Raw genomic sequence first — 12,910 nt, forward strand, 5'->3', positions numbered from 1 at the left:
GGCTTCTGAAGTACAAAGAAAGATTTAATAAGTAAAGAATGGAATCAAAAAAGCTATAGTGAAGTCCAAAAGGTTTATGGTATTTTATCACCATGCTCTTTTCTTACTGCACGTGTGGTTGGAAGAACAACTGTGTCCTAATAATTTTAATAAAAGAGATTATAGGAGTTTGTTGTAGAAACAAAGATAGCACTTTCAAGCAGATATCCTCTTTTATAGTTATAAAAGTACTTTGGAGTATTATCCTTTGCTCAAATAATTTAATATCATGGATTAGTTATTTTCTGAAAGAAACGAAAGCAAATTTTACTTCCACTTTTAGGAAACTAAGAAACTAAATACTTAAATATACCGCAGTATTTTGATAAGCTTTCTGGATCCTCAGTTCATTTTGTCTTTACAAGTGCAAGTTTTCCACAGTGCTTGTTCTTAAAGTCAGAGTCTATAAGAAAAAAACCTCCTGTTGCTAGGATTTTCTCAGTATTGAGGTGTCTAAAGACTCTTAAATGGGGTTTGAGAGTAATGACCACCATATTAAGTTTGTAGTGATTAGCATGATTCCACTGCAAGTCGAATTTACCCAATACCAACATAATTATAATTTTTTGCGCTATGTTTGTATAAGGTTCTACTCTTGTGTAAGTTAATTTTTAAATATTCTGCATCCCAGTTTATCCTTGTAGTATTTTTCTCTTATTATAATATTTTATTTTTGTATATATGTACATACATTTTGTACGTATGTATTTTATTTTTTATTCAATATATGTTTTCTTTTACCTTTTATATATATATAGCAAAAAAAAAAAACAAAACATCTAACAAATACATTGTTGTTGTCATTTAATCTCAGAACTGGTGACAAGAAAAATGTAGCCTGGAAGATACTTCCAAAGAAACCATGTAAAAATCTGATGAACACACTGAATAATTTGCACCAGCAGCTGGCAAAATGTAAGTGTATAACTTAATTAAAGGAAGTAATTTAATCTGAGAAAGGACTCCAGTTACTTTGCCTTGCTAGTGAAAGGATATTGTTTATTTTATCTAAGGGAAATGTTTTTATAATCTTAAGGGAAAATGAACATTAAAGCAAACTTTGTTAGAAGCTGAATAGATTTATAAAATTTATTATATTTTATTTTATATCTGCTACATGTTCATAGAGCCATTTTAGAATAGTAAAATTGAAAAAGAGGTTGAGGTAATTGTTTTCCTTACTTTTACCATTACTGAAATACCATGGAAAAAATAAGGGTTTCCTTCCCTGATGAACGTGGATACAAAAATCCTCAACAAGATATTAGCCAACCAGATCCAACAATACATTAAAAAAATTATTCACCACGACCAAGTGAGATTTATACCTGGGATGCAGGGCTGGTTCAGTATCCGCAAAACAATCAATGTGATTCATCACATCAATAAAAGAAAGGACAAGAACCACATGATCCTCTCAATAGATACAGAGAAAGCATTTGACAAAATAGAGCATCCTTTCTTAATAAAAACCATTAAGAAATTAGGGATAGAAGGATCATACCTCAAGATCATAAAAGCCATATATGAAAGACCCAATGCTAATATCATCCTCAATGGGGAAAACTGAGAGCTTTCCCGCTAGGATCAGAAACAAGACAGGGATGTCCACTCTCACCACTGTTACTCAACATAGTATTGGAAGTCTTAGCCTTAGCAATCAGACAACACAAAGAAATAAAAGGCAGCCAAATCGGCCAGGAGGAGGTCAAACTTTCACTCTTCACAGATGACATGATGCTCTATATGGAACCCCAAAAGATTCCACCAAAAAAAACCTGCTAGGACTGATCCATGAATTCAGCAAAGTTGCAGGATATAAAATCAATTCACAAAAATCAGTTGCATTCCTATACACCAACAATGAAGCAATAGAAAGAGAAATCAAGGAATCAGTCCCATTTACAATCACACCCAAAACCATAAAATATCTAGGAATAAATCTAACCAAAGAGGTGAAAAATCTATACACTGAAAACTATAGAAAGCTTATGAAAGAAATTGAAAAAGATACACAAAAAAATGGAAAAATATTCCATGCTCCTGGATAGGAAGAACAAATATTGTTAAAGTGTCAATACTACCCAAAGCAATCTACATAGTCAATGCAATCCCTATCAAAACAACACCAGCATTCTTCACAGAGCTAGAACAAACAGTCCTAAAATTTGTATGGAACCAGAAAAGACCCTGAATAGCCAAAGCAATCTTGAAAAAGAAAACCAAAGCAGGAGGCATCACCGTCGCGGACTTCAAGCTGTATCACAAAGCTGTATTCCTCAAGACAGTATGGTACTGACACAAACAGACACTCAGATCAATGGAACAGAATAGAGAACCCAGAAATGGACCCACAAGCATATGGCCAACTAATCTCTGACAAAGCAGGAAAGAATATCCAATAGAATAAAGACAGTCTCTTCAGCAAGTGGTGCTGGGAAAACTGAACAGCGACATGCAGAAGAATGAACCTGGACCACTTTCTTACACCATACACAAAAATAAACTCAAAATGGATGAAAGACCTAAACATAAGACAGGAAGCCATCAAAATCCTCCAGGAGAAAGCAGGCAAAAACCTCTTTGATCTTGGCCGCAGAAACTTCTTACTCAACACATCTCCAGAGGCAAGGGAAACAAAAGAAAGATGAACTACTGGGACCTCATCAAAATAAAAAGCTTCTGCATAGCGAAGGAAACAATCAGCAAAACTAAAAGGCAACCCATGGAATGGCAGAAGATAGTTGCAAACAACATATCAGATAAAGGGTTAGTATCCAAAATCTATAAAGAACTTATCAAACTCAACACCCAAAAAACAAATAATCCAGTGAAGAAATGGGCAAAAGACATGAATAGACACTTCTCCAGAGAAGACATCCAGATGGCCAACCGGCACATGAAAAAATGCTCCACATCACTCATCATCAGGGAAATGCAAATCAAAACCACGAGGAGATACCGCCTCACACCTGTCAGAATGGCTAACATGAACAACTCAGGCAACAACAGATGTTGGCCAGGATGCAGAGGGAGAGGATCTCTTTTGCATTATTGGTGGGAATGCAAGCTGGTGCAGCCACTCTGGAAAACAGTATGGAGGTTCCTCAAAAAAACTAAGAATAGAACTACCCTACGACCCAGCAATTGCACTACTAGGCATTTATCCACAGGATACAGGTGTGCTGTTTCGAAGGAACACACACCCTCTAATGTTTATAGCAGCACTATCAACAATAGCCAAAGTATGGAAAGAGCCCACATGTCCATTGATGGATGAATGGATAAAGATGTGGTACCATAAAGAAGATGATATACCATTGTATATATACAATGGAATATCATTCAGCAATCAAAAAGAATGAAATCTTACCATTTGCAACTATGTGGCTGGAACTAGAGGGTATTATGCTAAGTGAAATTAGTCAGAGAAAGACAAATATCATATGACTTCACTCATGTGAGGACTTTAAGAGACAAAACAGATGAACATAAGGGAAGGGAAGCAAAAATAATATAAAAACCGGGAGGGGGATGGACATAAGAGACTCTTAAACATGGAGAACAAACAGAGGGTTACTGGAGGGGTCGTGGGAGGGGGGATGGGCTAAATGGGTAAGGGGCATTAAGGAATCTACTCCTGAAATCATTGTTGGACTATATGCTAACTAACTTAGATGTAAATTAAATAAATGAATAATAATAATTAAAAAATAAGGGTTTCCTCTTGTATAACATTCTCTTCATACAGAGAATAGAAGTTTAATTTTGAAAATTTAAGACAGATGGTTTAAATTAGAAAGTGCTGATGATTTTAGTGGGGTGAGAGCTGGGTTTTAAGCTTTCACCTTCAGTGGATCTTAATGCCGTCCTTACCTCAAATAATTTGAAAATAGAAGCCTACCAAATGCATTAGGAAATTAATCAAAATGAAAATTGATTGGGATATAGAATGTTTCAGTAAAAAGCTTATATAAGAATACCTTGACAGTGATCCAGAATTACCGATAAGAAGAATTAAACCTTCATATACTTAATCTCTTGGTATTTTAGAACAATGGCCCATTCAGGGTCCATGATTTAATACTTACTGTTTAAAAAATGGTCAGTAATGATATAGCAGTATTTGAGGTTCTCTTTTATGTATTAGGTGAAATACAGACAGCGGAAGGGGCCTATATCCTTGAGGGTTCAAAGTGACCATAGAGTTGGAAATAGACATGGAAGACGACAGTGTTTCCCAAGTAAACCTTACAACAAGCAGAGAATCTGGAAGTGGCTCATAAGTACTGGAATAGGAAAACAGTGACATGAAATAGAGCAGCATGTCATCTTAGGTGGCAAATAAATTATGTATAGAATTTTATTTAAGCTGACTAGTTAACTGCTTTCTAACAAGGCATACACTTCTTGTAAATAGCTGAGAAGTCCAGCAGCTTTTGTAGCAATATTTAAAATATTATTAAAATCTGTGAAATAGCCCGTCCAGCTGTATTGAAGGGCAGAACCTTAAAGCTGAAAATTATAAACTTTTAAGCAATACTGATAGTTGAGGACTGTGTAACACTTTATAGCTTCAGAACACTTCCACATATATTTTTTATCTTTACAACTCTGAAGATAAATTGAGGGAGGTTAAATAGCTTGTCAGAGATTATACAGTTAACCCGGATGAAGCTAGGATTAAAATCTAGATCTTCTGTATAAAGGCCCATGTTCTTTCTAGTACTGTTACTTTTTTCGACAATAAGAACTCCAGAAAAAACTTTGTAAGATGATTTATTGTTCCTCGTATTTTGAAAAGTTTTTAAATTTTGAAACAATCACAAACATGTTCCCTGATCTTTGAGAATAGATGCGCCATCACCTCCAAATGGAATATATTTCCTACCCAAAAATACATTCTCCTCCACCACTACATAACCATGAAAATCAGGAAATTACCAGTGAGCATTTCTGCCATCTTTACCTGCAGACCAGATTCAAGTTTTATTATAATAATGTTCTTTCTAGCAAAATAATCCACTTCCAAATCAGATGTCTTTAGTTTCAAGTCTCTTTAGTCTCCTTTTCTGCAAACACTTCTTCGATTTGTACTTCCTTTTTTTTTTTGAGACTTTTGAAGATGGTATTTGCTATCATAGAATGGTCCATGATGTGGGTTTGTCTTGAGCGTCCACATGGTAAATACAGGTCATACATTTTTGGCAGGAATATCACAGAAATGACACTATGTTCCTTTCCTAGCATCCTTATCAGATCGTGAACTACTTTGATTTGTCCCATTATTGATGAAGGTGTTCACTTTGTACACTTGATTAAGGTGGCATCTAGCAGGCCTCTTTTACTTGCGTTTATTCTTTTACTACCTAATGGCTTTAGCATTGAGTTGTTCAGGAAGAGGAAGAGCTGTTTTTCACATTTTAATCCATGTGTGTTTTTCCTGTCGGCACTTACATTTTTTTAAAAGGGGGGGAGGGTAGAACTAATGCATTTAACCCTGTTTCCTGTTGATATGGTTGCTATGATTTTCTCTTACTAGTTTATATATAGTTACTTCAGAACATGATTTTTTTTTATGGTAGTCAGACAAACAGGAATAATTTTATATTTACTTTGGTTGAAACGAACTCAGCAGAGGCTAACAAATGATGTAGCAAGCTTTGCTGGGGTTTACATATTATGAAGTTATGTAAACAAAGAGTTAAGTAGCTTGAGCCCTTTTGAAAACAATAACTTACTTCTTTCAATTTTTTTGAAATCTAATTAACATACAGGACTGTATAAACTTAAGGTGTACAGCGTGACTTGACATACATATAGAACAGATTTATATTGATACCATTATTAACATTGGTTTCAATAGTTTGGAGAAAACCTTCACCCTGTATTTTTTCACAGTGCAGCAGAGACCAAGAGACGATGGACTAATGGACTTAGCAATGAATGACTATGATTTTAATTCTGGAAAGAGGTTGCACATGATAGATTTGGAAATCCAAGAGGCATTTTTGTGTTTCATGGCCTCTATTTTAAAAGGCTATAGATCATACTTAAGACCAATAACACAAGCCCCATCTGAGACAGCCACAGATGCGTCCTCTCTTTTTGCCTTGCAAGGTGAGTGATTGTACAGTTTTACAGCTTTCGTATCACTGAGTTTAACCTTATGATGATACAGTTTTTCTGTGTTAGTAGCTCATGTTTATCAAAATACGTAGCTATTTTTGAAGTATGTGAATCTACCAATTTTGTTGGTAATCCATTTCCACACAGCTAGTTATTTCTCAGACAAATTAGAAATAATCCCATTAACAAAATATGTCGAAGAAACTATTTGAAAAGCACAGAGCTTTGTAACCATGTACTGCTTCACTCTTTTGTGCCACAGATGTGTTAGGATATTGACAGTTTTAGTTTTCAGAGCAGCTGGGCAATGTTGAACACTCAGAGGAGCCTCTGGGATGGTCACCTCCAAGCATGCACAGCCTCATTCATTTTACTTCATTACACTTTATAAATATTCCTTTCTTTCTGTTTGTGCCCTGAAACAAAAGAAGTTGGAGAGCCCCCGAGTGCAGTTTGTGTCAAAATACAGATTTATTTTCTTTTGTAGTATATAACATTTGGAAGAGAAATTCATTTAATAAGCATATATTGAGTTCCTCTAAATGCTAGGTATATAGTGGCATGCAAAAGATACATGGTCATAAAAGAGAGAGAGCGAGAGGGAGAGAGAGACATGGTCACTTCTCCCAATGAGCTTATAGTCAAGAAGATAAGCAATTTGAAGGGCACCTGACTGGTTCAGTCAGAGGAGTATGTGAATCTTGATCTCAGGGTCAGGAGTTCAAGCCCCACATGAGGTTTAGAGATTACTTAAATAAATAAAACTTAAAAAAAAAAAAGATAAGCAATTTGAAAATAGTATGAATGAGGGGCACCTGGGTGGCTCAGTCAGTTGAGCATCTGACTTCGGCTCAGGTCATGATCTCACTATTCATGAGTTCGAGCCCTGCTTGGGGCTCTGTGCTGACACCTCAGAGCCTGGAGCCCACTTCGGATTCTGTATCTCCCTCTCTCTCTGCTCCTCCCCAGCTTGTACTCTGTCTTTCTGTCTGTCTGTCTGTCTGTCTCTCTGTCTCTCTCTCTCTCTTTCTCTTTCTCTCTCTCAAAAATAATAAAAACAAACATTAAAAAAATAATATGGATGAACAGTTTATTTCACAACTTCAGATCACAGAAAACCCTTCTGAGGAATTTATCTCTGAGCCATAATCTCAAGGATGAATACAAATGAGCCAGGCAAAAGAAAAGTAGAAAGTTTTAGACAGAGAGAACATTTGGAAATAGTTTGAATTTATGGGCCCAAAAGAAGGCCCAAGTGTAGTGTAACTGATCATAGTAAGCAGTGTGGAGCGCGAAATCAGGAAATAAACTTTTCCTCTGTTTCAGTAAGACACAGACATAATCAAACACTAGAGAGGTTGTAACTGTTGCTCTTTAAAAATGCTTTCACATTTACAATTTTATATATAATCCACAAGGTAATGAGAGGACAACAGAGACAAGTCTGGGTGAAGATTTGAAAGATCTGGGTTCAAGTTCCTTTCCTATTGCTGTCTTTGTCAGGTCACTTCCCCAGGGGTCTTAGTTTCTTCTTCTGCAAAATGGTAGGTTGAGGAACTACAGATGACATGATTAATCAAGTTCCTTCTGGCTTAAAATTCTATGAATCTTTGAATGATCCTATATTTTGTGACATTATGAATTTATGTTGAACAGCTTTCTTAAGAAGCCGGGACCGATCACATCAAAAATTCTATAACATGATGACCAAAACACAAATGTTCATTCGCTTCATCGAGGAATGTTCTTTTGTCAGTGATAAAGATGCAAGCCTGGCATTTTTTGATGACTGTGTAGATAAAGTAAGTAAGAGTATGTCTACAGTGCCCTAACTTATTTTGTGTGATTGTTTTACATGTTATGAGTTATAGTTTCTATTTAACTTTTATCAGCGCTTAACAGAATCTAAGTTCATTTCATTTCATCATTGACTCTTTATATTATTAAAGTTTTGTTTGGACTGCTAGATATTATAAACCACAAACTCTTAGGAGTACCTTGCAGGATTTTACTGAATCATGAGTTTTATTTTAGCAACCAGGTCTATAACTTTGCCTGCCCACTTACAGACTATGGGAGTTCTGTCCAAGTCTGTGGACCTCCAACTTGAGCATCTGTAGTTTTCACCTCTCCTTATTGTACATTGCCACATGCTGAGAGTAGGTATAGTGCATAATGAATATATCACTTGAATACTTCTACAATTTGGAAGTGAGTTTATAGCATAAATTAAGTGAATTAATTCTATTTTATTTTTTATTTTTAAAAAAAAATTTTTTTTAACGTTTATTTTTGAGACAGAGAGAGACAGAGCGTGAACAGGGGAGGGGCAGAGAGAGAGGGAGACACAGAATCTGAAACAGGCTCCAGGCTCCAAGCAGTCAGCACAGAGCCCGACGCGGGGCTCGAACCCACGGACCGTGAGATCATGACCTGAGCCGAAGTCGGATGCTTAACCGACCGAACCACCCAGGCGCCCCAATTAATTCTATTTTAAATTCGTGTATGAAACCTTCTCTTCCCCTCAGTCCTAATATCATAAGGTGGTTATCTATGCTGAACATAGAGGAGGTTGGGGAACAGTGATCTAGAGTGGGATGTTGAAACCTGAATGGGGTGAAGAAGGAGGAACAGACTAGCATTGGGTGTTGGAGCCCAAGCCAGGTGAAGACAGCATCTATGTAAGGGGTGACCTAGCATGGAGAATCAGAGGATGAGCAGGATAAAAAGAGTGCCCAGGCTGGGGGACAGACAGCTGCAGGGGGTCAGAATAAACAAGATGAGAAGAGTATCCATGCCAAAACAGCATGGAGTATCAGAGGCTGAGCAAGGTGAGGAGAGTGTCCCCACAGGGTAGGGGCAGCAAATGGAGTATCAACGTTTGATCTAGATGAGGAAGATGCCAGCTTGGTGGGGACAGAGGGTAGGTCTGGAAGTAGCTGTTGAGGCCAAATTAGGATGAAGAAGTTGTATGTGTGGAGAGGGGTGGTGGTGGAAATGGGAGAATGTAAAGAGGAGTGGATCAAATAAATATATTAAAGATAATGAAGTTACCGTCAGAGAAGGGACTTACAAATACAGAAAAGGAGAAAACCAGAATGAACCCTGTGTTATTAGAGTGGAATAAGAGGTTTGATATATCATTGGTTTTCAGTATGTATAGACAAATATAGAAATAAGTACAGATGTAAGTATGTATGTCTGTGTGTGTACATACATATATTCCCTAGCTCTGTACACCTAGAGAATCTGGAAGCAGCCATACCCCAATAGTGGTGAGTACACCTAATGAACAGAATTTGGCTTCTAACGCCGATTCTCCACTAAAAGGAATTAGGACTCCTTGGAGAATAATTGGGTCTAGGGCAAGGAAAGTACAGGATGAGCCCTGAAGTAGCTTGTGCTAGAACATAAGGAATTGCTCCAAGAAAAATGGAGGTATGTTTTTTAAAACAACAACAACAACACACACACACACACACACACAAAGGTAAGTCAGCTTGAAGGAACCCCCACTGGCTATATCTGAGACAATTTGAACATCAAATCTAAGTAACAGATTATAACCCATTGAATAAAATAGGAAACTGTGAGTTTACACAGGTACTGAGAGTCTGATGAGAAACAGGATTTTCGTTTCAAAGTACCTCTGCACAAAATACGTATTAATTACAAAATGGGCAAGAGGAATTTTATAGTGGAACAGAAAGCCTGGCAGACACCACTTTTATGTAGTCATCAAAGTGAACATTACAAGTAGGGAAACAAATCAACATCATATGCCTATAATAGTCCACGGTGAGAATACAACATCAACTCTGTGATATTTCTGCCAAGGATGCATGACCTATAGAATCTCAAGGACGTATGAGACAAACTCAAATTAAGTGACATCCCTCAAAATACCTCTTCTGTAATCCACAAATTTTCAGGGTTAAGAAAATAAAGGAAAAATTAAGAAACTGTTCAAAAGTGAAGGAAACTACAGAGACTTGACAAGCAAATACAAGGCTCATCATTCAGAACTGGATGCTCTTGGCATACCATCATTAATATAATCAGTAAAGCTCGGATGTAGTTTGAGGATTAGACAGAGGTAGTAGTATAACATGTTGGTTTCCACAATTTGTTGTATTATGGTTAGATAGCAGACTGTCATTGTTTTTAGGAAGTACACACTAAAGTATTGAAGGGTGTTGGGTCATCAGGCCAGCAATTTACTCTCAGACGATGAAACGGAAAACATTATATGCCCTTGAAAAGTTATTGTACTTGAAACTCCTGTAAATTTGTGAGTATATATGCATACAGTGTTCATGATTTTATGCCCATGACCATAGAAAAAAGGAGGAAAGCAAAGTTTTGTCATGTATTTAGTCAACAAGTTATACTTGTAAGGTTTTTTAAAGAGGTCCATCACGTTCAAATTTATGTGACTTAAAGAAAATGTGATTGATTGATTATTTTTTAAATATAATTTATTGTCAAGTTAGCTAACATACAGTGAATACAGTGTGCTCTTGGCTTCAGGACTAGATTTCCATGATTCATTGCTTACCTACAGCACCCAGTGCTCATCCCAACAAGTGCCCTCCTCAATGCCCATCACCCATTCCACCCCCCCCCCCACCCCGAATGACCCTCACTTTGTTTTCTGTATTTGTCTCTTATGGTTTGCCTACTTCTCTGTTTGAAACTATTTTTTCCCTTTCCCTTCCCCCATGGTCTTCTGTTAAGTTTCTCAAATTCTACATATGAGTGAAAACATGTAATATTTGTCTTCTCTGACTGACTTATTTCACTTAGCATAATACCCTCCAGTTCCATCCACATTGTTGCAAATGGCAAGTTTTCATTCTTTCTCATTGCCAAGTAGTATACCATTGTATGTATATACCATATCTTCTTTATCCATTCATCAGTTGATGGACATTTGGGCTCTTTCCATAATTTGGCTATTGTTGAAAGCGCTGCTGTAAACATTGGGGTACATATGCCCCTGTGAATCAGCACTCCTTTATCCTTTGGATAAATTTCTAGTAGTGCTATTGCTGGGTCATAGGGTAATTCTGTTTTTAATTTTTTGAGGAACCTCCACACTGTTTTCCAAAGTGGCTGCACCAGTTTGCATTCCCACCAACAAGAGAAACAACATCTGTTGTTTCCTGAGTTCTTAATTTTAGCCACTCTGACCGGCATGAGGTGGTATCTCCTTGTGGTTTTGATTTGTATTTCCCTGATGATGAGCAATGTCAGGCATCTTTTCATGTCTGTTGGCCATCTGGATGTCTTCTTTGGAAAAGTTTCTATTCATGTCGTCTGCCCATTTCTTCACTGGATTATTTGTTTTTCGGGTGTCGAGTTTGGTAAGTTCTTTATAGATTTTGGGTACTAACCCTATTTTCTCCCATTCCATCAGTTGCCTTTTAGTTTTGTTGATTGGTTCCTTTGCTGTGCAGAAGCTTTTTATCTTGATGAGGTCCCAATAGTTTATTTTTGCTTTTATTTCCCTTGCCTTTAGAGACATGTTGAGTAAGAAGTTGCTGGGCTGAAGTCAAAGAGGTTATTGCCTGCTTTCTCTTTTAGGGCTTTGATGGTTCCCTGTCTCACATTAAGGCCTTTCATCCACTTTGAGTTTATTTTTGTGTACGGTGTAAGAGAATGTTGCTGTCCAGTTCTCTCAGCACCATCTGCTAAAGAGACTGTCTTTTTTCCATTGGATACTCTTTCCTACTTTGCTAAAGATTGGTCATACGTTTATGGGTCCATTTCTGGGTTTCCTATTCTATTCCATTGGTCTTTGTGTCTGTTTTTGTGCCAATACCCTATTGTCTTGATGATTACAGCTTTGTAGTACAGGCTAGAGTCTGGGATCGTGATGCCTCCAGCTTTGGTTTTATTTTTCAACGTTACTTTGGCTATTTGGGGTCTTTTCTGGTTCCATACAAATTTTAGGATTGTGAAAATCAGTGATTTTTGAGGGGAGGGAGCACAACAGCCAAAATACAACTCATCCTCACATTCAGAAATTGCCTCAGTTCTTTTTGTTTTTTAATTTTTTTTAATGTTTATTTATTTTTGAGAGAGAGAGAGAGTGTGTGTGTGTGTGAGCGGGTGAGGGGCAGAGAGAGAGAGACACAGAATCCAAAGCAGGATCCAGGATCTGAGCTGTCAGCACAGACCCCTACGCAGGGCTCAAACCCATGAACCATGAGATAATGACCTGAGCTGAAGTTGGATGCTTAACTGATTGAGCCACACAGGCGCCCCAGAAATTGTCTCATTTCTGAGTTTGACATGAAAATGTCCTTTACTAATTGTTAAATAAGTACCAAAAATGTCTTATAAAAATGAGATATGATTCTGACTATGCCAGATGTAATAGGAAAAACACTGCATTGGGAATCAGGACAACCTGAGTTCCAGCTCTTACACTTGTAACTTTTGTTGAGTCATCTAGTCTTTCTGTGTTGTTTTCTTATCTATGTTTAAAATATATTGTGAGTAGAGATAATTATGCACATCTCACAGTGTTCAGAGTAGTGTAGTATGAACCGAAAAGTAGAAAACATTATGAGTCTATTTATATTTTGCTGATTTTTATTTGAGTTTATAGATTGGTAGTTTATTCACTATCTTAATCAAATCTGTAAGTTTGCCTTAGTTGGTGCTTAATAGAAAGAATAAATAAATAGAAAGGTCTGTGGTAAATAGAAAACTGTGCTTTAAAACATATTTTCCT

General features: G+C 36.9%; 1 protein-coding gene across 9 annotated transcripts in view; it reads left to right on the plus strand.

Annotated features, from left to right (window-relative positions):
- DENND4A (DENN domain containing 4A) overlaps nucleotides 1-12,910 on the plus strand; it is a 128,588-nt gene that overhangs the window by 65,166 nt on the left and 50,512 nt on the right. For all 9 annotated transcript variants that reach the window (XM_042941668.1, XM_042941670.1, XM_042941672.1 and 6 more), the window contains exons 12-14: nucleotides 854-954; nucleotides 5,941-6,159; nucleotides 7,825-7,970. In XM_042941668.1, the coding sequence (XP_042797602.1) occupies nucleotides 854-954; nucleotides 5,941-6,159; nucleotides 7,825-7,970 (466 nt within the window). The remainder of the gene's footprint in view (nucleotides 1-853; nucleotides 955-5,940; nucleotides 6,160-7,824; nucleotides 7,971-12,910) is intronic.

Source organism: Panthera leo, chromosome B3 (assembly GCF_018350215.1).
Source record: "Panthera leo isolate Ple1 chromosome B3, P.leo_Ple1_pat1.1, whole genome shotgun sequence".
Taxonomy (NCBI): domain Eukaryota; kingdom Metazoa; phylum Chordata; class Mammalia; order Carnivora; family Felidae; genus Panthera; species Panthera leo.